The following is a 23,728-nucleotide window of genomic DNA, read 5'->3' on the forward strand; positions in this document are numbered from 1 at the left end:
TCCTGCCCTGGTCCCTGGGATATGAGGCATTCAGTGCATCCTGCACAGTTAGGGTGGGTTTTGGAGGGGTTTGGTGTAGAGCCATTGAGCAGTGCTGTCAGGAGGGCTGCCCAGCAGCAGCGCAGCCTTGACTCCTTCCCTAGGGATGTCTCTGTTTAGTTGAGTGGTTTCATCCCTGGTCACCTCCAAACAAACCTCCTGAGTGGCTCCGAGAAGCAGCTGCAATACTGACAGCAATCACACTGGGTCCTGGAGCCAGCTCCCATTCACCAAATGATTTTGGAAGTCGTGAGCTTTCATTTGGGTGTTTTACACCCATTTAATTTTTGTAGCGGTCATCTGGTTTTCAGCCTTCATTTTACATGTGTGCTTGCTAGGCTGGAGGCTTAGAAGTAGAAGTGGTTTGCTTTGGTTGCAAGTGAAAGCAGAGACACCCTTCACATGGCTCCCAGAGCTGGGAAATTGTAAAGAAAGCTATCCCAGATCAGTGTCACCCTCCATCAGGTTGGTCTTAAAATGGTGCTGCACTGGGGAACGTGTGTTTTATTCCAGTGCATATTTGATAAGACCATGTTTTGGTCTGGCTTGGTGGTAGGTCTGTGCTGCTTTCCAGGAGCAGGTAGAGATGTCTTGCTGAGTTTCGCTCTGTTCTTGTCGCAGGAGAGGTTGAAGGCAAATGAGCAGCGTGCAGATATGGAAGAGAAGGTGACGAAGCGGAGCCTGGACAGTGCCAAATCAGGCCTTTCCTCCTCTGCCCCGGGACTGGTGCATCGAAAACCACCCGTGCTGTCTCCCAGCGCCTCCACGTCCTACAGCAAGGCTGTGAGTCCACCTCCCCTCTCTCCCAGGGCCTCACCCGTGTCTGTGCTCAAAGCTGAGGTGATCCAAAAGATGGAGGAGCCACCTTCGCAGCCAGCCTACTCCTACCCCGCCACCCCCAGCTCCCATCCTTCCAGCCCGCCCCCCGCCTCTCCACCCCCTGCCCCTGCCATCCCTCCAAAGGAAGAAGCGCCCGAGACCGTGGAGAAGAAAGACCTGGAGCTGGAAAAAGAGGCTGCCGGTCCATATCAGGCCTTGTTCCCAGGTAAGAGAGCCCTGCTTTGGCAGAGTCCCGTTGTGTTTGTGCCTGCTTCCCTTTTTCTCCTTGGCTCTTTCCTGCTTCCATCCCTTCCCCTAGAGAAAACCATGTAGCTCCTCTACAAGGCAGGGAAGAGGCAAGGACCAGGGGTGGTGTGATGGACTGGGATCGATGCCTGGGTCGTAGGGGCACCTGGGGCTGTAGGCTGTCTTCTTCCCTTGGGTTGAGCCTGGGTTGATTCCCCCAGGGCTGAAGTCTTGGTGGGAGAAGGATGCAAGAGGCAGATCTCTCTCCAGTTGCAGGAGAGTGCTGGGAAGGTGCAGAAGGGACCTCTGGGGTGCTGCTGCCTGTGGCACCTTGGCCAGGAGAGAGGTGCCCAAAACAGCTACTGCTTGAGAACAGGAAGAGATGAGAGATGATGAAAGCAAAGGGAACCCATCTCTATGCCTTAGTGAGAGAGAAGGTGCTTTGGAGACCCGGGCATTACACAGCCTGTCCCTTCTGATATCTTGCAGAGATCCCCCCAGGATATCCATTCCAGTCCCTGCCTCCCTCCTTTGGAAGACACTATCCCTACCTCCTCCAGCCCACCGCAGCATCTGATGCAGATGGCCTGGCTCCTGACGTCCCGCTGCCTGCTGAAGGCTCTGAGCACATGGAGCTTTCCCCAGAGGTCAAGCCCATCCACCTGTCTCCGTCCAAAATGCTAGAGCCCATCCAAGCAGCAGCAGAAGAGGAGTCCTTGGAAGAGAGGGTGAAATCAGAGGTGCAGATGGAGGAAAGCCAAGAAAGCATCTGTGAGCAGGACATGGGGACTCTGAACATCACCACCTCTGCAGCCGTCCCAGTGCAGAATGTGGACAATTGCAATCTCTTGCTGCATCAAGGTGAAGCCCTGGGTGCTATGGAGCAGGACCAGGAAGACCTCCAGAGCTGCCCACCTCCTTACCAGGTTGTGGCCTGCCCTGCAGAAGCAGAGGCCCAGGCAGAGACCGGGAGCGGAGCAGAAACCTGCTCCATGCACATGGACTATGATGGTTCGCTCGTGCACGCGGAGAATGAGCCACCTGAGATGGACTTGACACCCCAGCGGGAGGAGGCCTCCGTAGCCATGGATCTGCAGAGTGCTGATGTGCCCCGGGGGAGGGAGTTTCCCAACCTGCCCCCTGAGGAGGGGGAGCAGGGGCCAGAGATCCCTTCCTACACGGAAGAGGCAATCTCTTGTCAAATCCCAGCTCTGGACATCAAGCCAGGTGACCCGCTGGCTGGGATGAACGCTTTGGTAGCTGCCACAGAAATGCCTCAGGCTTGTTCCTTGTTGACTACCACCAGTGTCACTCCATCCCAGATGAAGGTGGAGGTGTTACCTGACCAGGCCTTGGAGCACTCCTTCCTGCAAGGGATCACTTTGCTGAGTGAAATTGCAGAGATGGAGCTGGAGAAGCGGAAGCAAGAAATGCAGAGTAAGTTGTGAGTGTGGAGTCTGGCCAGCCTTGGGCTAGGTTGGGTTTCTCTGCATATGGTCTTTGTGCTCTCTGTGCGAGCAGAAGAGCAGAGGCACAGGTGGGATCTCTTGCAACCTCAGCCAGGCAGCAAGCGGCTGGTACTTTGGATGGGGTTGGAGCAGGGTTTTGTTGCAGTAGGCTGAGCTACGTGTGGCTTTTGTACTGCTCTCCCCTTCCAAAGGCCCTCGCCATGTCTAGACAGTTTGTGGTATGTGTAGCGGAAACAGAGCCCCACTTGCCGAGAGCTGCCAGGGTAACACCCTTCTGGCAGGCACTGAGTCTACAGTCTGTCGGGGTTTGGCACAAGAGGCCCCAGTAGCTCCAGATGATGCTTTCCAAGAGTTTGGCAGGTCCTGAAAAGATCTCACCTTCCAGTAACTTCCTGAGGTGAGACGTGATGGGAACTGCCAGTTGTGCCATGGCTGGGTACAACAGGAGATCTCAAGAGGGGGCCAAGGGTGGCTGGGAGGCTCCTTGGGAGCTGCCATGGTCCAGGAAAGGACATAAGCCTCTCCTTGTGCCTGCTGAAGGAGCAATCTTGGAATGTGAACCTCTATAGCTTTTTTTTCTGTCCTTCCTAGCAGGTCCAGAGAGTTTCCCTGTCCGGCCAACACTGGAGAGTTTGCTGGCTGCCAGCACCCACATGCTCATGGAAGTACTTTCCACCCCCTTCATGGAAAGTCTGAAAACCATCCGGCTGCCTCGAGAACTGAATCCCAACAAAAAGTACAGCTGGATGCAGAAGAAAGATGAACCCGTAAGTAGCTCTTAGTGTGGCTGAGCCTGAAAAGCCACAGTGCATCCACTCACTGCAGCTTGCTCTTCCAGCGACAGTTTGCCACCTGGCTTGTGCTGCCCTTCTGCATTGAAAAAGCGACTCAGCGCTTCCCTCACGTCACGTTTGTAGCTGCACAGGAGTCGATGTGGTGCGATTTAGCTTCCTCCCTTGTTTGTGAATCAACACCACTGAATTCAGCAGGACCCTCGGCAGCCCTGGAAGGGGTGTTTGTAATACAAAGCCAGCAGGAACTTGTATGTTACTGCTTTGGCAGGAGGGGATAAAAATAGTGTCAGGAGGGTTCTTTCTTGTTTTTTTCTTTGCTGACTCTTCCCTGTGGGAGAGACTGACAAATTATTTTGTACCCAGCAAGTAAGTGTTCCAAGACAGGGAATATTTTGATCGGTCTTTTTAAATAAGGGAAAAGAGACTCCATTTGTGTATTTTATCCTGCAGGTTCTTTTCCAGGGTTGCTCTCCCTCAAAGCTGATACCATCCCATGCACAAGCCACAGAACATCTTTGTTCGGCTGGTTTTGCTTGGGTACTGCTCTAGGGCTGTGCTTGTTGTGGGCAAGGGTGCTCCGCTCCACTGTAAGCATGAAGGGCTTCCCTGCCAGGCTGCGGATCTCGGCCATTGCAAGGGCACCCCAGCGTGCACCACCCCAGTCTAGGTGAGGGCCTGGATGTGTCCTGACCTTTTCGCCCCCTCTTGCCTCCCCACCCTAGATGTACTCCATCAAATCGGCCATCGAGAACATGGACGCGATGGAGCTGGACTACAGGATGAGGCTGGCGGAGCTGCAGCGGCGATACAAGGAGAAGCAGCGGGAGCTGGTGAAGCTGCAGCGCCGCAGGGACTCTGAGTAAGTCGCAGGCTGCTCACTCGGTCTTTTTTTTTCCAGCTGGGCACTTTCACTGCCTCTCGGTCCAGGAGAGAAAACAGCCCTCCATCCCTCCCTGTCTTCTCTCCTCTCCTCCTGGTACGGCCCGCCAGAGCTTTGCACAACACAATCCTAGGTTATGTGACACGACAACCTGATCACTGGTGAATGCAGCTGGGAGACCGTATTAGAGACAACCTTGGCTTCAGCAGCTCAGTTTAGCAGTTTGGTGGCAGGCGAAGGTTCTGGGTTGGCTCCCGTTCTTGCTTGCTTTCTTTTAATTTTTTTCCCTTTTTCTTCTTTTTGGATTTATTTGCTTTATTTTTTTTCCCTGTTTGTTTTGCTTTTTGGTTGCAAAATTTGATTTTGCTTTTTTTTTCTTTGCTTTTTTTTTTTTTTGTTGCCTTGGTTAACAGTGAAGCGTATGGTTTTTTTAAAGGGAAAAGCATGACGAGAAAAGTAGAAGCTTGGCGAGAAGAGGCCCTGGAAGGCCCAGGAAGAGGAAACTTGGATCAAGCGCTCTGTCACCCATTAAGGAGAGAGGGAAGAGTGACAGCAAGAGTGGAAAGTAAGGCTGGAATTTGGGGAAGACGGGAAAATGACAGGGTCGCTGCACCAGGGTCTTACTTGGGGAGAGCATCTCGGATGCAGTGGGGGCTTGCTGTGGCGTTGTGTTGGCAGGCCGGTCTCTGGCAGCAGTGGTGTTGTGGAAGCGTGTGCATTTAATGTGAGTGTGTCCTTACAGTGGGAATACGGTGCCAGCGTCCTCCCTCCCCGCTGGTAGAGCACGTGTCTGTGGTGCTGGGTGCAAGTAGGACAGGCTGAGTTGAGCAGCAGTGAGGTGATACGGAGCAGCTGGCGGGGCAGGGACCTGTAGGTGAGCTCTTGGTGTTGGGGAGCGTGTCCTCGTGTGTTTTCAGGAGAGCGGACGGTGCAAGCGGGTGCCGTAGAGCTAATTGCAGGGATGTCGATGTAAAAAACTGCAAGGATAGGGCTCTTCCAGGTTATCTACTTTGTAGGGCCTTTCTGCTGTGTTTCTGCTGTCTTCATCTCTGTTCCCTTAATCAGTGGGAGTTGGTTTCGCCTGACCTCTCTCTTTCAAGTGTCTGGATCATTCTCTCTTCTGCTTTTTTCTCTTTTGCAAGTCCAGCTGCTCTTGTTTGGATGCCTGGATCTCGCCACCGTTGGCCATCTAACCATCCATAGATGGCCACGTCTCTGCAATGGGAAGGCACTTCCAAGCTGCCTTCCTGCGTGCTACGTATTTTTGCAAATGTCCTTTCAAGACTACAAATTAGATTCAGGTGCCCAGCTCCCACTGACCATGCGTTTCTGAAAATCTGTCCTCTTGGTGGCTCTGTGTTTTGCTTTTCGTGTTTGGGTGGCTGGACAGGGTGGAGGCATCCAGAGGTGGCTGGAGTTGTGCATGTGTGCGTGCGTGATCGTGCTGCGTATGCATGTCCCCGCATCACAGGAATGCTTGAGCAGCCTGGCGTGGGAGACGGAGATGCACCCTCAGCCAATGTCCAGGGCCTGAGGTGTTGGTTTAGCTGTCTGCAGAGGTCAGCAGAGAGGACGGAGGGGAGGGGAAGTGCCTGGAAGCTGAGGAGGCTGCCCTGTGTCAATGGCTTTGTGGTGGTGGTATGACCTGGGCCAGCAGGCTTAGCGTGAAGGAGGCGGCGTATGAGAGCTTTTAGTGGAGGCTTGGTACAGGTCTTGAGGTGTTGACTGATCATCCATCAGGTAGTTACTGGAGACAGCTGGGGAGCAGTGAAAGTTGTGCTTATAGTCTCACCTACTTTATTTTTTGGTTTTTTTAATGATTTATTTACCCTCTCCTTTCCCCCCAAATCCCAAAGCGAGACCAAAGACGTAGATCACAAATGGCTCTTGCAGAGGGGCCAGGCTTGTAAAGCAGATTGCCTGTCCTTTGAGCAAGCCGGTCCCTGCAGTGCCCTTGTCCCTCCATGTCACCTTGCGTGGCAGTTCCTTACCACCTCCTTGCTCATAGCCGAGCAACCAGAGCAAGTGTCTGGGCAGTGAGGCACTTCCCTGGGCCTTGGGAATCTCTCTCTGCACCTACAGAGTCCATGAAAGTAGAGGTGGGAAGAGACTTACAGGGCTAGCTCAGCTGCCTATCCTTCCCTCTGCTACTCTGTACCAAATCAGGCACTTTTCAGTGGCTGTTACTCAAGACACCAAATACTTCCTTTCAGAGACCATCTTGCAGGTCTCTGATTTCAGGCACTCTCATCAGTGCTGGTGGCCAAGAGTGTGCAAGAAGGGCTCCTTGGCTCTCCTGTTTGGTGGAAAACCTTGTCCAAACTGCTGTCACTTCACAGTGGACTTGGCTCCCGCTGAGGATCCCCACTGTCCTAGGAGGCATTTAACCTCACTTTTGAGCTTGGTGGGGATCACAGGGAGGAAAGCCCCCCCACCTTGACCCATCCTGTGCTTGGCTTGCAGACTGAGCAAGTCCTTGCTGCTCTCCGAAGACTCTGAGACTGGCGAGGGCATGAAGAAGAGGCACAAAGGGGCCCTCCCGGAGGAGGACGAGGATGTGGAGAGCAGCAGTGGCAAGATGAAAGGGAGGAACCAGAGCTGGGAAGAGCATGATGTGGCTCCCAGCTTCTCAAATGAGGTCAGTGCCCTCATGGGGAATATAGAGCCACAGGCCAAAAGCAGATCTCTTTCCTGCTTTGCTAGTGTTGGCTTGCAGTGGATAACTCCTCCTGATTTTAGAATGTCTGTTCTCAGTTCACGTGGGTTTAGAAGCTCTCCATGAGAGGACTGTGCAGCAGAGGGGTGTTTGCAAAGGCTAACATTGGCTTATGGAGGTTGGACCTCTTTGGTAGGCAGCAGAGAGGCAAGCGCGTTCAAGCCAGCCAGAGCATCGCAGTGTTGTGCTAGCTCTGAATCCAGAGCAGTGCTTGACTTACCCCTTTGCCTGTCGAGATAGTGGAGGGGAATGGACCTCCTGAAACGAGGGAGCAAAGGGAGCACAACCTTGCTATTTTAAATGCAGGGTTTTCTTCTGCTCTTGTTGAGGCAATGAGATATTTACTGGAGCTTTAAGCTGCTGATGAAATCCAAAATGCATACAGGCGAAGTACTGAGTTACAGCTGCTGTTATCTAGCTGTAGCACATGTAAAGTGTATTTACTTTTTTCAAGAAGCAAGAAAATACTGAAGAGGATGTAACAGCGCTGGCTGTAATGCAGTGGTGCTGATGCTCTTGCTCAGAGGTATTTGGGTCTTTTTGGCATCCCAGCCTCTGGAGGTGGTTGATTATGTGGAAATCCGTATTTATTTGGCTGGGGTTTTGGGTAAAGAAGATTTTTAATCCTCGTGATATGGAGAAAAGCTTGTAAAACCAACCCAAACATCTCCTAAAAACCAGGAGGTGTTGAGAAAAAAAGAACTCCAAAACATGTTGTTCTGTGAACATATTTCTTTTGGAAGAAAATTCAATTTCTCTAAGTTAATCTTGCAATTTTGTAGTGCTTGATAACGGTAAAGCTGTGCGGTTTGCTGACATCTTCCTCTTCTTCCTCCTTAGCACCATGGTGGGTTATGGCAACTGGGGCTTAAGACCATCATTTTGAGGCCTTATTAACTAGCGTGCATGAGAGGCTGTTATGAGGGCTAGTAAAATCCCTCAGGCCTGTCATGATATCTGCTCTGTATTCACCTGTGTCTCTTCCTTTCACCTCAGCAGTTAAAGCTCAAAAAGAAGAAGGTGCCATCGGATCAGGAGCAGCTGGCCAGCAAGCTTGACAAGGCCCTGTCGCTCACCAAACAAGACAAGCTCAAATCCCCCTTCAAGTTTGCTGACAGCTCTGGGGGAAAGCTGAAAACTAGTGGAGGTGGCAGCAGGTACCTCCCACCCCACGAGGCTCTGCCGAGCAAGGAGGAGAAGAAGAGCCTGGCCAAGAACCTGGGCCTGTCACTGAAAACCACCAAGGAAGGTAAAAACAAAGTGGCTGCCAAAATGAAGAAGATGGAGGTGGGGTTAAAAGTCAAAAATCAGCTCAAGGTTTCCCATTCACCAGCAATATCTGAAGTTAGCAGCTACTCCTATAGTAAGTAACCCCTCATTTATCTCTTCTTACAGTGTAATCTTTTGTGGGGGCTTGCGGTGGGCGTTTCTGGCCTCTTGGAAGGGGTCTTGGAGATGGGTCTCGTTTTGCTCATGAGTGAAAGGTGACCTCCTCCCTGGCTAATCAATGCTGCTGCATGTTTAGGGTCAGCATGCATTGTCCGCCCAACTTGCTGTCCAAGAGGTAGCCAATATCAGTGTGTCTCTTCCTGGCCTGTGTTGTACTGATGGTCAATAGGGAAAAATGCTTTAAAAAAGAAGTTGACCTACATTCTTGCTTTCAGTGGCAGTAGACACTCTCCTTCTACCTGTCAGATGAGTACTCATACCCTCTGCTCCAGGAGGTGGTTAACGGTTGACTTCTGAAGTCTTGTTGAGTTGGGTGGGATTGGCTTTAGGATTATGCCATGGAGTCAGTTGGAGAAGGCAAAGTTTGCCAGGGGGCTCTGATGTTCGTGAGCATCCTCCTGCCCTTCAATGTCGTGGCTTGGTTCCTGGCTGACTGTGCTCAGCCTTCCCATCTGTCTCATCAGTGTTCGTCTCCACCCCAGCATCCTGTGTACGGATTGCTATTTCTGAACCCAAAGTGCACCTGAGGCAAAGGTTCCTGCAACTGAGCAGAGCTAGGGACCCCAGTTACAGAAGGAAAAATCTGAATTGCAGATAGTGTTGGGAAGACAGTAGAACCAGAGGTAGAAGAGTCTTTAATGGTTCAGGCAGACAATGGGGCAGAGAGCATGTAAGGGACTTGGAGTTTATGGTCTGAGGCCTGGTTGTGTAATTGTCTTAGCTCACTTGCATACACATCTTTTCCTTTGCTTGCAGCTATTTAAGTCCCATGTTAAAACGCTTATGGGGTGTTTGTATGCATAACAAATATATCTCTCAGTGCAACACCGGTTTAGAAATTTCACTAATGGGGAAGATGATGAGCTAGTGATTCTCCAACGGAACAAATGTTTGGCATGAAATTAGCCATTTACATGGCAAAATAGGAGCCATTGTGTCCAGTGGACTTGAACACAGCCTTTGGCTGATTGTGCTGTACACACCACCCAGCAGTTCTGTTCTTGAATGTGCTTCACTCCCATGGACAGACACATGGCTCCTAAGCTGGGAGCTCTGGAGCTAATGGGGAGAGGAGACATCGGCTGTTGCTGGAGCTAAAAGCCTTGGCTCGTGGCAGAGGGAGCTTTTGCTGTGCCCTTGCACTTGGTACTGGGGTTTCATGAACAAAAACTCTCTCCCGGACCTAAGGGAGCTTCTGTCTAACCCCTCCCCTCTCCAGCAAGTCTCCTGGTGTAGGAGTGTGCCCCTTCGCTACACAAATCTCAGCTCAGGAGGATTTTTCTCACTGAGGAACCGACTCTGAAATGGCTCAGCTTTGTTGTGTGGTTTTTCAACTGTGTGCAGGTTCAAGGAAAGGGCTTTAGCCTGTCATTTGGTCACTGAAGCGTGATGGATTTGGGGAGGCAGGTCGAGCATATGGCAGCACCTCCCATGACTGGTGGGCTGCTCTTGTGGAGGAGGAGAAGTGGGCCTGGCGCCAAGTCCTTCTGCCTCCTAACCTCATGATTTTCTAGCTGGAGTCCTGAAAACCTTGGGCATAGATCCAAAGGGCGAGCTGAGCATCCAGTTCCCACAGATTTTAACAGAAGTCAGATGCCCAAAATCATTTGCATATTTGGGCTTTGGGCCTCCTAAACTTGCTATCCCTCGTTTCTTCCTCTCCACAACCAATGCAATGGAGGTGGGGAACGATGCCTGACCTGGGCTGACGCTGGAGAGCATCTGCTGCTCACAGGCTGGAACAGTCCCCACAGCAATGTCTGTAACGTTGTGGAGCCGATGGTGCGTTCACAAGCGGGGAGGTGACAATTTATACCCACTTTTATTGCATCCAGGGGTACCGTACGCTTTTTGTTCCACTCGTCAGATGCCGGAGGGGACTGCTGGATAACTTCTCACCGCCCATGGGGCTTGGCAGCTTTGTAAAGCTGTGGTTCATGGACCAAGGAGCGGCTTGGTCCCTGCTCCGTTTCGGCGTACTTTATATTGCACGCCGCAGAGCGTCTGCGGTGGCGTGTTCAGAGTTAGACATTTGGATTTAGACGCGTTGCCCGTTTGGCAGCTGGGCTCGCTCCGGCTGCCCATGTCGAAAACCCTCTGGGAGAGTTGGTTCATGTAGAAAAGTAGATTTAGGTCAGAGTGTTGAACATAACCATGGTTAAGACTAATTCAGATCGATGGCCCGGTTGTTGGCGTTGCTGTGCGGTGGACATCTTCATAGCGGAAATTTCTACCTCAGTTTTCTGCTCCTGAGCTAAAAATACTCCTTGGATCTTGTCTTAAGGGAAGACAGGAGTCATTTGGCCTAGGTGGAGAGTGTCTATTTCTGACCGAAAGAAGGAAATACGTATTTCTGTGTTATTCAGCTCCCGCTTGCTGAGCCTGAGACTCAGGATGGAGGGACCTGGCAGGGGTGGAAAATGGTGGCACACGGCCCCTCCTGCACCCACTTTCCCCTCCTGGTCTACAGCCTCTTTACAAAGAAACGCACCAAAGCACCCCCCAAAAAACCCCACCGCAAAAACCCCAAACCCCCATTCTCTGATGTAACGCTCTTCCCACCCGCTTTGACCACAGATACGGACTCAGAGGAGGAGGGATCCCTGAGGGACGAGTGGCCGGCGCAGCCCCCGTCTGCCCCCAAGCCGCGGCCGCCCGGTCTCTACAGCGCAGCGGCCAGGAAGGGTGGCCGGGCGGCCGGTGGCCCCAAGGCGGGCCCCCGCAGCGCGGCGGCGGGGCGGCCACTGAAGCCAAAGGCGGTGGCGGGCCGGAAGCAGCCATTCTGCCTGCTGCTGCGGGAGGCCGAGGCGGGATCTTCCTTCAGCGACTCCTCGGAGGACTCGTTCGATCAAGGTTACTAGCTTATAGCAAACACAACCCCAAACGCACCCTCTGCCATGTCTGTGTGGGAGCGGGCGGGGCGGGGGGCGAGGGGCCTGGCGGGCGGGGGTCAGCCATTTTGATGGTCGGAGCCAGGGCGGCCATCTTTGTTCTTGGCAGCGTAGCCTGCTTTATCAGCCTGACGTTTATTTTTTATCCTTTTTGTACCTGTATCATTGTGATATTATTACTGGCTGGCTCTTTTAGAGCTTTTATATCAACTGGGTTTTAGTGTCCACCTCTCCCTGCTTTCCTGTTCCCTTCCTCCCTTCAGTTTTTCCCTCACTTTCTTCCTTGCTGCCACCACCACCATTATATTATTATTATTATTACTATTATTATTATTTTATTTCTTATTATTTTATTTTGGCATGAGCCTTGTAGAGGTTTGGAAGGAGCTTTCTTTTTTTTTTTAAATTACTTTCCTTTTTGTTTTTTCCTTTTTTCTTTTTCCTTTTTGTTTTTTTTTTTTTTTTTAATACCGGGATACTGTTGTGTGGCCGTGTGACTTGATGTTTGTACTGCAATTTGGTATACCAAGCTTTATTAAACATATCGAGTTCATTTTTAACTAAACCTGTGTACCTTGTCTCTCTTGCTGTGTCTCTTATCAGGCGATTAGGTTGCCGCTTCACTTCATCCTGCTCTGCATCCCCCTCCTGCTCCCACTCCCCATGAGTAGAACTGGAATTAACCTAGTCTGGGGTACTCTCTATTATTCAAATATCCCTGCTGCCTTTGTCCAGATAAAGCCTAGGCCTTTACCCCCCCCCCCCCCCAACCCCTTTAATTTAATTTTTATTTTGTTCACCCAGTTTTGTTCTTTTCTTTTTCAGTTTGTTTCCTCTGTTGATAGACTCTCTCGAGGCAGGCAGTTAAAATGTGGAGGCACTTGGTCCTTGTTGCTGCTGCAGGAGGGTGCTGGGTGTAAGGTCCCCATTATTTAACAGCCAGAAATGTATCTTTTTCACTTTTTAAAATGTATATGGCAAGTTTTTGCCTCTCTTTTTGGGTAGTAATTTTTTTCAGATGCTCAGACGTAACCCACAGTGTTCAAGGATATGGCAATTACTGCATTAAATTTGACTCTGCAGTTTCCCTCCCTCACCCTCACCCCAATTTTTTTCTTGCAGCTTTTTTTTGTCAGCCTGTCATTAGTACTTCAGTGGGAAAAGAGATTACTTGAGGCTTTTCCTCCAGAGACACAAGGGGTTTCTGTTTTAGAGCGCACTCATTAAATAATAATCATGGGGAAAGGTCATTTTAATGAGCCCTCAGCTCCCAAAAGAAAATAGCTCGTCTGGGCTGAATGCTAAGCAAGAGCATCCCCAGTTGTTATCATCTAAGTTACACGGCAGATCTGGATGTAGTGCAGCAAAAGCCTTTTAGTATTTCACACTGCTCAGACGGCTATTAATTGAAAACGGGGCTAGATAGTTTTGCTTTTGTTTTGTTTTTTCTTAGTTTTTTGACGTTAATTTCCTCCATGCACCTGTTTGTTTTTTCTTCCCTCTAAACCCAACCTCCAAAGAAAGATAATTTAAGCTAAAAAAAATTATCAAACACAGCAGAAAGATACAGAACGCTGATTTGGTTTGATGTGGCACTGGGCTGGACCCACCAATACATTTCAAAGAAAACCCAAAAAGAGAAATACATGTTTCAGAAAAAAAATATTATTCTTTAGAGAACCCCAAGAGTTCTGGGGATAGTGGATTTTATGTAAGGGTGAGATTGCCACATTTCCATGAAGCGTCTGCGTTAACTTCCATTCCTCCCTTCCCTGTTCCTTCCTGCATCTTTTCTTTGTTTATTTTGCTGCTGTTGGAAATTTTGAGGATATCAGTCCCTTTTAGGTGCCAAGTTCTTGAGGGTTTTTTGGGTTTGCTTTTTGGTTTTGCTCCAGGTAAGCAGATAGGTAACTTGTCCCTAATTGGCTTTGTCTATTTTTCAAGTAACCTGTCTGCTTTAAAAAAAAAAAAAAAAAAAAAAAAATTCCCAGTTTTATGGGATAAAATCCGGGGAGGGGAGGGGATATGGGAGGAGGTTGGGGAATCTGGAACAAGTGGGAAAAGGCATTGTAAATCCCTCTGGGGTATCATTTAATGGTGGGGAAACCAAAGATGCAAAACCTCCTGGGGTGGGAGGTGGGCATGGACGGGGAGGTGGGGAGGGATAATTGGTTACAGTTTTGTTTCTTTCGGCAAATGATTTTTTTTCGGTTGTTCTTTCTCAGAAGCATTACTTGAAGGGATATTTGGGTAATAGGGTTTCTAATGGCTTTCCCTGATACTAAACCGATTAATAACCTCAGCTTTTCTAGAAGTGCTCGCTTTCTCCTTGCAGCTGCTTGACCAACCCTTTCACCCCTGCCCCTATCCATGATGCTTTGAATGTCTGTGTCGGTCTCTTGCATTTGCTCTCACGCTGCACTAAAGAAGCAAAGTGGTTGGCTGGTTGTAGGGCAGACACTTCTCAGCGAGGGTCACTAGCCATGAACCCGAACCTTGACCATTGTTATGTAGGTAGGCAAAATAACTTTTCTTTATGTCATCTGTCAGCCTCAGATGTTTCGATGTTGCCTCCATGAATAATGACACGTAGCTCTTTGCATTCTCTTGGTTATTTTAATTTTTAAGATGATTGCTGTCCACTTTTGACTTTCCTCTGTCCACAAAGAGTCTTGCATGGAAGGTTTGCTTATGTGTATGTGTTTGAGGACTCCAGAAATGCTTTACTGTTTGCAGGCCTTCTTTTGGAGAACCCCTTAACCCAGCAAAGGGAAGGATTTGCAGATGGGTCCTAGATGAGAAGCCATGGGTGCTGCCTGCAAAGGCTCTGCCACTGTCCTTAAAGGTTTCTGGGCCATGATGCAGACTGTTCTAGTATCAGGGTAATTGCCTGGCCATGGCCCTGCCAATATCTATGTCAGAGGTAGGAGTAGCTGCAGGAAGACCTGTTTGCGTCTGGTTTGAGGTGGAAGAGCTAGGGACACACTGCTTTCTTACAGACCAACCACCACGTTGCCATTCTGATAACAGGCAAAGCTTGTGGTTTTTCATCCAGTGACCTTGGAGAGGAAACTGCTAATGTGGGCTAAAGCCACGTGGGACTTTTGAAAACCATCAGGATAGGTAATATCTTGAGCTTTCTGAGACCGAAGACCCATATTTCCTCCTCTTCCATACTCTGTTTTCCTTAAGAAATTAGTACCTTCTTCCCTGCTCTCCTTTCCCTGACTTGGAGGAAGATTTTATGCCGGATATAAAAAAAAAAACCCAGCGAGGGATAACCAGTTCCCTCTACAGTCATTCCCATGTGATAGTTGTAATATTTTTAAGTTTTTTATAAGTACTTCTGGAGTCAGCAGCACAGCACATGGGGGGGGAAATATCTTCCAATTATGAGAATTGGCTTGTTTGGAAAAAAAAAAAGGTACAGTCTTAAATTGGACATTCAAAAATAAGTAACTTCCAGAATTTGGACAGATCACACAAATCAGATGTCAATGACCCAGTAGCTGTCTAAAGTCTGCCTGTACTTAGCCTGCTTTGTATGCTGTAGGCCTGCTTGGTGTTACGAGAAAATCATGCTATTTTTTTTACAATGTGAAATGACTCTTTTAAGTGTGTGTTTTTACTCCCCCCTTCCCAAGCCTTTCCTCTCCACACCCCCCTCAATCTGTCTTGTTACATCAGTCTTTAAAAACCAAATTGCTTAACCAATTTCTGTTCATCATTACAAATCTTCGTTTACTGCTCTCCAACAGTAAAATACCACAGCAGCTTAGCTGTTAAAAGCAATGAGAAAATTTATTATTTTTAATTGGGTTTGTTTTTTAATTTAATGCAGGTAAAAATTTTAGAAGAAAATAATCTTCTGCAGCTTCAGTTTATCTGGCATCAGTAGCATTTAAATATGAATTTATTGTTTGTTTTGACTGTGGAGTTGTATGTACACGTGTGGTTGCGTGTGTGGGTATATACACACATATACATGCTCTTAAAAATGTCAGTTAGAAAAGATACTTTTAACTTGGAATATTTTTTCCCTTGCCCTTGCCCAGTGTTAACAGAATTACCGTTGGGGGGAAAAATGATTTTTTGAATCTCTTTTTCCCCATTGTTAACTAAAAATCACCTTTTCAGAAGAAAAAATTGAGGTTTCAATTGTGTAAAGGCATCTGTGCATACTTCATTTTAAGCCCACACATAGTTTGGGTACAGTGGGAGTAAAACTCCTGCTTCACATTAAATACGGGCACCATGAGTCTCTCCAAGAAGCCATGCAGATGGCCGTAGAGCACCAGCAGCTTATTTTCACCATGACCATAAATTTGGGGACTTAGTTTAGAAGCATGTGGGTTTGGAGCAGAGCCCCAAATGTGTTCTTTTTATTTCATTTGTTAGGTTTTGTACCTTGGAAAATCAGGAGGAAGAGGAGCAGGGATTGTGCTGTGCATGTAGAGTGGAGTTAACAAGATCTGCCCTCGCCATGAGAAGTGGAGGAGGATAGATCTGTGCTGTGAATGTGTTAAAATGTGTTTATTTTCAGGCTGAAAATTGTATCTCATGCAGATAAAAATATAAGTGTTATGGTAAAAATGCTGACAAGAGACTATCTTCAGTTGCCTTCCATAGTGTGACACTATATTTGAAAGAGGTTAGAATAACTGCCAGGTACGCTATTGTATCGTATGTTTTCTGTAGCGTGAGTAATAGCCACTTTCATCCTGGCTTTTAAATCTGTTTTACCTAGGTGCATTTGAAATACTGTAGCTGCTGGGCACCCTTATGCCCTCGCACGTGCAGAGTCTTTAAGTGCCGAAGAGGGGGTGCTGTCTGTGCTCGGCACAGCTCCTGGGCAGTCGGTGCAGCTGAGCCAAGGGTGCTGCAGGGGATTCCCGTGGGACAGGTCATGGAGGGATTTTCCTGCAAACTTTCCCCTTTTTTTGCCTGTTTTCCTCCCCACTGTTGGCTCAGCTGACTCTCTGACACACGGGGCTGTACAGGTTGATTTGTTTCAATTTTTTCCTGGTTTTGCTGAGAACTGCTGAATTGCGGAGCCAAATGGGATGTGTGGAGGGGGTCTCAATACCCCATCATGTGTGACTGAACTCGGGCATGGTTTTGCTACTTTTCAGGCAGGTGGTTTCCACGTCTCAGAATAGCCGAGTTCATCTGGATTTGTTTTCTTTTTGGCAAAACGTGCTAGAAAAACAGCAGTTGTGCCCCCTTTTCTGGTAGGGGAAGGAATCTGATCCTAATTTGCTGCAGACTTTTTTTTTGCATGTGGTTTTTATGCAAGGAGTGAGCAGGGCTGTGGATTTCTCGGTATTTATTGCAGAACTGTAGGTATATCACAAGGAACCAGCCTAAGCAACTGAAATGGGGAAGGGATTTTTATGCAGTTAAAAATTAGTATTCTGTGACCATCTGATGTATGTTATGGAGATAAGCTCTCCTTGTTTAAAAAAAAAAAAAATAGCTGGCCATTACTTCAGTTGATAAAATGCAAGGATGAGAATACTGTTTTCTGACACTCCTGTTGCATGGAAGAATAATCCAAAGTGGAAAAATAACACTTGTGTTACTGTATTATTTTTTTTTTGAACAACCAAGTGTTGAGGACGTTTTTATCTATCCCAGAGGGCGTACGTGAAAAGAAAAGGATTTTCATGTTCATTCCAGCTCATTTTGAAGGGATCTGGTTTCTCATTTGGCTGGCTTTCAGACGCAGGGATAGCGGCTGGCGGGGAGCTAGTGAGTGGGCTCAGGCAGGGAGAGCAGGGCTCCTGCTAGTGGTGGAAATTTTCCAGCAACCTTGATGATCCTACTTAAGCCCTCAATTTCAAGAGAAATGAAATTGCTTTTCCAGACCCACTTTTTGTAGTTAAATATATATATATATTTATAGGTATATGTGCTCATATATGTGTGTGTATATGTATGTGTGTGGTATATGTGCATTTATGTAGTGACTTTTGCTCACCAGCACTAAATGGATGAGATGCTGTTAAAATTAATTGCCTTTGAGCTGATGACAGACTCTCGGGAAGTGCTGTGGGAAGGGAGAGGTGCCACTCTCAGAGCATCTGCCCCCAAAATACCTGCTGTATATACACCGTAAAGGAAAACCCCAGCCCACTGCTCTCTGCGGGTGTCAGCCGAGGCAGGCAGCAAGGCTGATTTCTTTGCCAGAATTAGATTTTGGCTGTGGGCAGCTCTTCCTGCCTGTGCTGAGCTGGGCTTCCCTAGCCTGAGCTGTAGAGAGGGAAATGAAAGGCACGGAGAGTTTTGAGGCAGAGTGTTTAGACACTCCTCCTTGTCTCCAACACTACCTACACTTTTCCCCCTTACGCATTCCAAATCCATTGCTTTCAAATTACTATTTCCCTCCCTCCCTTTGCATTTTTGCCTCCTGCCCCTTCTCCTCTCTGTGTCCTCCTTGCCTCCCGCCGTGGCGCAGGCTGATCTCTGGTATTCCCCTTCCCTGCTGATATCTGATTCTGATTACGCTAATGGATTTCGTTATGGAGGAAGAGGTGGTGGGTGGGAGGGGAATACCACAGCTCCGAGGTTGGGATTTTCAAAGGAATTAAGCTTTTAATTCCTCCTGAAAGCTGCAGGGAAGGGGTGCATGGCATCCTTTTCAAATCTCTTCCAACACCCTGAATAGGTCCTCTTTGCCGTACCCTGTATTGCTGTGTCCTTCAAGGGTGGTGGTAGGCAGGGTGATACCGACTGTATGGCTGCAAAGACACGTGTGTGTCCGTGGCCGACGACTTCTGGCTCAGCTCATGGGTGGCTTAGTGCTACTTAGGTGAGCACAGAGCAGCATGAGAGTTATCGGTTCGGGGTGGAAATGTGGCTGATGCACAACTCCCTGAGATTTGTAATGGACTCCCTCTTTTCTGCGTGCTAGATTCTAGCTCAGAGGAGGAGGAAGAGGAGGACGAAGAGGAAGAGGAGGAAGCAGAGGACTATGGGACAGATGGCACCGACAGGCTTTCATCGCCTGCCCTTGACGAGAGTGGCCTGGGCCTTCTAGCAAGGTTTGCCGCCAGTGCAATGCCCAGCCCCATTGTTCCCCCTCCACTTTCCATCATCCAGCTGGAGGCCAAGCAGAAGGCGAAGAAGAAGGAGGAGCGGCAGAGCCTGATGGGTGAGTTGCATGGTTAGGGTTGGTGCCATGGGGGCAAGGTGGAAGGTTCAGGAGGTCCCAGCTGTGCTGCAAGAGAGCAGGTTGTTACCCAGACACTGTCTTGCCCTTTCTTTGCTTTTGGCTGCTTGGTGCTGATGCTGAAGGCAGGGAGAATCGCCTGGCAAGAAAACAAGAACCAGTCATGGGTATGGCAGGTTTAGCAGCTGCAGCCATGGCTTCTGTAGGGGCAGTTGCCTGTGGCTTTCTCAAAGTTTCCTCTTTTTCTACCTGGCAAATCCTTAACAGTCATGCTGCAAAGGCAAGCGATGGGATACTGTGTCCCCTTGGACAGAGTGCTGAAGGCAGTGAAGTGCTGTTACATTTTAGGGAAGGAAGCATGTGCTAAATGCAGCTGATGTTAGAAACGCAAGAGAAGCAGAGACACCCAAGCAGAAGAAAAACCTCTTCAATCAGCCCATCCCATCAGCTTCCTCATAGAAACTGGCCAGCGAGACTTGAAACAAGCATTTCTTCCTCTGCTCATGTGTTTGCATTGCCAGACCCTGTGTTTCTGTCCCTGTCTCTGTCTCAGTTTCAGTGTGTTACACATAATTGGGAGTTTAATTTCTTCCCCTCCCCATGCCCTGCTGCACAAGTGCCCATTGGTGACATTGTTCCCGGTCAGACAGATCTATATGGGCTCCATTTATAAATTCTCTATTAATATTTATTAAGTGATAATGGAATTTATAGCATGCTTCAGAATGGAAAATGATGTCTTCCTTGGGAGCCTGGCTTGTTTTAGCACTGTTTCCATGCTATATTAGGCTTTTGCCAACTTGTTCCAACAGCCTCTGTTAAGAATTCATTGTCTTGTAACCTGTCCTCCTTGAAGCTGGAAGCATCTAGAAATTGCCTCATTCGGCAGTGAGAGAGGAGAAGGAGTGTTGTAATTTCCAATGGGTTTTTCATTTTGAGCCTTGCCAGCTTTAATTTTGACAGGCTTGCTCTTTTCCTGTTCGTGCTGGGGCTGTCTCAGGGGATGAGGTTTGGATAGAAGATGAGAGCAGGTTCCTGCAGACTGAATTTGCCCAGGAAACTAAGCATATTTGAGAGAGAAGGACTGAGAGAAGATGCTCTGCATGCTTGAGCCTCGTACATTTTCATTTTCCCACATGAATGTTGTTCAGTCCCTTGTGTCCTTTCTCAAGGGTCTCCTGCATGCAGTGGTTATCACAGCAGGGGATGTTCGCTGTTGGGCTCGAGAACAGTTTCTGCCAACCTCCCTGGCATGAAGGCGAGGCCTGATTTCAGACCTTCCTGGTGTGAAGGCGAAGTCATGCAGATGTATGTGCAGAGAGGGGAGACCCACAGCAGGTTGGAGGAGGATACAAGAGAGACCTTTGGCTGATGCTCTTTTTTTGGAGAGGGAGAACCAAGTTCTGCTGATGTTTGTACACATCTTCCACATCTTCAGAGGTGCTGTGCCACCCCATGAGGTCCAGTGTCCTGGGAAATAAATGGATTTAGAAATCTGGGCTCAGTCTCTTGTTCCAACATAGACTTACGGCATGATCTTGGGCAAGTTTCTTCCTGACTGTTTATATCCCTCTGACGGCACAGTGCCTGTGCAGCCACAGTGCTTTGCCTACCTCCTGCCCATGTTGCTGGGTGTGTAGGTGCTGCCTCAGTTTCCCTTCTGCCCCTGGAAACGTATGATCTTGCTCTCCTTTATGAAGTTCTGGGGAACACACTGAAGGTGGTGAACATCTTGGCATTACTACAGTATTTCAGGCATCTGGGTACTGCTGTGCCTGTGATGCTGAGCAGAGGCCAATGTGAGGGGATTTCCATTTGCCACAGACAAAAGATCATTTACCTGTCTTGACTTTAAGGCGATTACCTGAGCCAATAAAAAGATCTGTGGTATCTGTTGGCCAATGGCAAAAAATAAGCTTGAAATACGGGTTTATTCAATTTGTTAAAGAGATTGTTCTCCTGAAATGAAGGTGAGACTGGAGAGGACTCCCACCGGGTGGGGAGAAAGGCTCGGCTTGTGGGGTTCGTGCTTGGCTTCAGCTGAGCAACTCATTTTTGTAGAGGGGCAAATGTTAGAGTATCTTTTCTCTTACGAATTTCCCTGCAGGGTTTTGACTGTGGGAGAAGGGAGAAAATGGAGGCAAGGAACATACTGAACCACACTGCCTGAATGGGTGGGCTCTGGTTTGGGGCAGGGGAGACTTATTTTCAGGGAAATCAGTGTTTTATGGGGCAGAAATGCAGATCTGAGGGATGTGGGTTGGAAAGGGGAACAAGTAAGGGCTCTGTTGAACAGGCACGGCATCTCTCATGGAGCCCAAAAGCTTCAAGCGGGATGTGGCCCCTCTTGGCTCAGCCAGGGCTTTGACTGATGGTTAAATCCTTTGCATCTAGGGACAGAGTTTGAATACACTGACTCGGAGAGTGAGATCAAGATCAGGAAGAAGTCGCCTTCAGGGCTGCTGCGGGGAAAAAAGGGGCCACTGGAGGCAAGCAGCATCCCGCCAAGCCAGGCCCCCAGCAGCCTCGACTCTGGATCTGGGAGCGCTGACAAGGCCAAGCTTGGGTCTGAGAAAGGCCGCAAGCTGAAGAAATTCAAGTCCCCCAAGGACTTGAGCTTTGAGTTTGGACTGGAGGCCAGTGACGATGACCTGTGGAACCGGCGCCGGAGTGAGCGGATCTTCCTCCATGATGCCACTATGTCCTCGGCCATGCTGACCCCTGCGGCGCCTGCCAGCTCCACTCCTGTCTCCAAGCCTGGGCGCTGTGGCAAAGGGGCACCCCTGAGCCCCAAAAAGGAGGGCAGCAAGGGGAAGGAAAGGAAGGAGCTAAGCAAGGTGAGGAATGCGCTGGCAGAATTGGTGTGGCACCCTTGGGAGCTGAGGGCGAGGGGAGAGCGATTAACTCCACTGGGGCAGAGGAGAGTTGAATCCTGTCGCAGCAGTTGCCCCAGTGCTGTTTGGCTGCCCCTTGTCACCTCTGCCAGCCCCACATATGCCCGGAGGAGCTGTCAGGCTTGGATCTGACTCGCAGGGAGTAAGCCTGTTGTGTTTAAACAGGGCAGGTTACTTGTGTCACCCTCCCTGTCCCAAATCCATCCTGCTTGGATTGGCCAGAGTGGACAATCCTGCATTAAAACATTTGTGAAATCTCTCTCCCGCTCTCTGCACAATCTTACTCACTTGCTGAGCTGTGGCCCCCACGCTGGCCTTTAAGGCTCTTCAGCTTTTATACGGTATCTTCTGAGGGCTGTCCCTGGCTGGTGGTGGCAGTGATCTCTGGGTTGCTGGCTCTTCATCTTGGCTGAAAGCTCGGCTCTCTCTGGCTCCAGTTCAGTTCACAGCAGCATTATGGAGGAGCACTGATTGTGGGGACAGTTAAAGTTAGTTGTGACATGAGGCCAGTTAGGATCTTCTTGGAGCTCTTTGGTGGGCAGGACTTGCTCTCCAGGGTGATGAAAAGCTCTTCCCAAAATGTGTGAAACCTGAAAGCTGAGCTGGGAGATGTAGGACATGGTGCGGTCAGTGAACTAGCTGCTGGCTGAACGTCATCCTACCTGTGCACAGCCTGCTTTGCTCCACCTTTCCCCTCTCCCTGGGCCCAGATCTTTACCAATCCTCTCTTTACTGATGGGAGTGTCTTCTTTATTTCTAGCAGCGGAAGAAGGGTAAAGAAACACCCTGCTGCTCCTCTTCCTCGTCCATGTCTCCTCCTGGGATCCCTAGCTCCCCATCTGATGTTCGTGTCACCCTGGCGAATGCCCTGAGCTCCACCAAGAAGAGCAAAGCCAAGGTGAAAGCCAAGGAGGTGAAAAAAGAGGTGAGGGGCTGATTCTAGTCTGGGTGAACTGGAGGGTGGCTGGCAGAGCCCTGCTCTTTTCCTGGACTGTTGCAGTGTGAGGGAGGGAAAACAGACATGCAGGTTTTGCTGGGTGTGTTACAGGCAAAATGCTGGTTTGAGAAGCCTAAAATCCAAGAAAGACTATCAGGTAGTACCTGCTGCTACCATCTGGCGTCCATTTGCCTTCACCCCCCAAATTAATGAGCAGGCAGGATTTTCTCTAAGGCCGCCACAGGGTGGAGGGAGAGCCTTCATGGATAGTGAGGACCAAGGAGATGGTGATGGAGTTGCCTTGCTCAGCACTGGGTGAGCCGGGTCACAACTGGTTTGTGCTCCATTGTTGCAGCCTGTCTTCTCTCATTACACACATTACTGCATCTTCTCCTGTGATTTCTGAGTGTAATGCTTATGGTCTGTGTGTAATGGATCGTGGGGCTTTGAGAAGAAATAGGAACAGTGCCTGCTGCCTGCTTAGTGAAGACAGGGTCTCAGGAGCACTGTGCAGAGATATGGTGAATGGAGAGCAAAGCTACAGCTGTCTTTTCCACAGCGTCTCTCCTAACCTTCAGGAGTGAGATGTGGCTAGGATGTGTGAAATAGCTTTTGGTCAGCTGTCAATGATGCTTGGGGATAAACCCAGAAAAGCAAAGGTCTTTGTTCAACCAAAAAGCAAGTTTGGGTACATCCACTTAACCCTCTGTGTGATTAACATTGCTGAGGATGGAGACAAGTTGGTCCCAATATCCTCAGGTTATTTGTTGCTGGAGGAAGGTGAGATGGGATCAGACCGTTGCCTGTTGTCATCCAGCTGATGTGCTGCTTGCTCTCCTGCAGAACCGAGGGAAAGGAGGAGCTGTCAGCAAGCTCATGGAGAGCATGGCAGCAGAGGAGGATTTTGAACCCAACCAAGACAGCAGCTTCTCAGAGGATGAGAACATCCCACTGAGCATGCTGGTCGAGCGACCTCCCACACCAGGTGAGGGCAGGAGGGGCCGGGGACCTAATTGTACAGGTAGAAGAGCTGGGCAAGTTTCCTAGGGCTGCTCAGAAGAGGACTGTGCTGCTTTCACACGTTCCTCATCCAAAGCCATGAGTCCTTGGGGTGGAGATACCACTTTTCCAGTCAGTTTGGCTTGCCAAAACCAAGCCTTATCAGAGTGGCCTACTGAGACATCTAGATGAAGCCCACTCTCTGAGCTTCCCTATTTTCATTTACTGGTATATTATTCTTATTAGCAAGAGGGAGGGCTTTTTGTTATTACCAACAGGGCAAAATGTTTCTCTGCCAGGAGCTAGCCAGAGAGAGAGCCCTTTCTGCAAAGGGCTTACTGGCCTTTTCCTAGGGGATGGTGATACTGGGAGTATGAGCTTTCCTTCTCCCCTTGCTGTTGCTTTTTCATTTATGGTGCTCTCT

At 49.2% G+C, this 23,728-nt stretch overlaps 1 protein-coding gene across 10 annotated transcripts in view; it reads left to right on the forward strand.

Annotated features, from left to right (window-relative positions):
• TNRC18 (trinucleotide repeat containing 18) overlaps positions 1-23,728 on the forward strand; it is a 57,328-nt gene that overhangs the window by 25,135 nt on the left and 8,465 nt on the right. The window contains exons 8-19 of one of the 10 annotated variants that reach the window (XM_030002037.2): positions 661-1,084; positions 1,594-2,541; positions 3,165-3,340; positions 4,090-4,226; positions 4,684-4,812; positions 6,711-6,885; positions 7,960-8,326; positions 10,990-11,265; positions 18,217-18,456; positions 20,869-21,311; positions 22,129-22,293; positions 23,065-23,290. In XM_030002037.2, the coding sequence (XP_029857897.1) occupies positions 661-1,084; positions 1,594-2,541; positions 3,165-3,340; positions 4,090-4,226; positions 4,684-4,812; positions 6,711-6,885; positions 7,960-8,326; positions 10,990-11,265; positions 18,217-18,456; positions 20,869-21,311; positions 22,129-22,293; positions 23,065-23,290 (3,706 nt within the window). The remainder of the gene's footprint in view (positions 1-660; positions 1,085-1,593; positions 2,542-3,164; positions 3,341-4,089; positions 4,227-4,683; positions 4,813-6,710; positions 6,886-7,959; positions 8,327-10,989; positions 11,266-18,216; positions 18,457-20,868; positions 21,312-22,128; positions 22,294-23,064; positions 23,291-23,728) is intronic. The other 9 variants (XM_030002042.2, XM_030002040.2, XM_030002043.2 and 6 more) reach the window with 9 other exon arrangements.

Source organism: Aquila chrysaetos, chromosome 25, assembly GCF_900496995.4.
Source record: "Aquila chrysaetos chrysaetos chromosome 25, bAquChr1.4, whole genome shotgun sequence".
Taxonomy (NCBI): Eukaryota; Metazoa; Chordata; class Aves; order Accipitriformes; family Accipitridae; genus Aquila; species Aquila chrysaetos.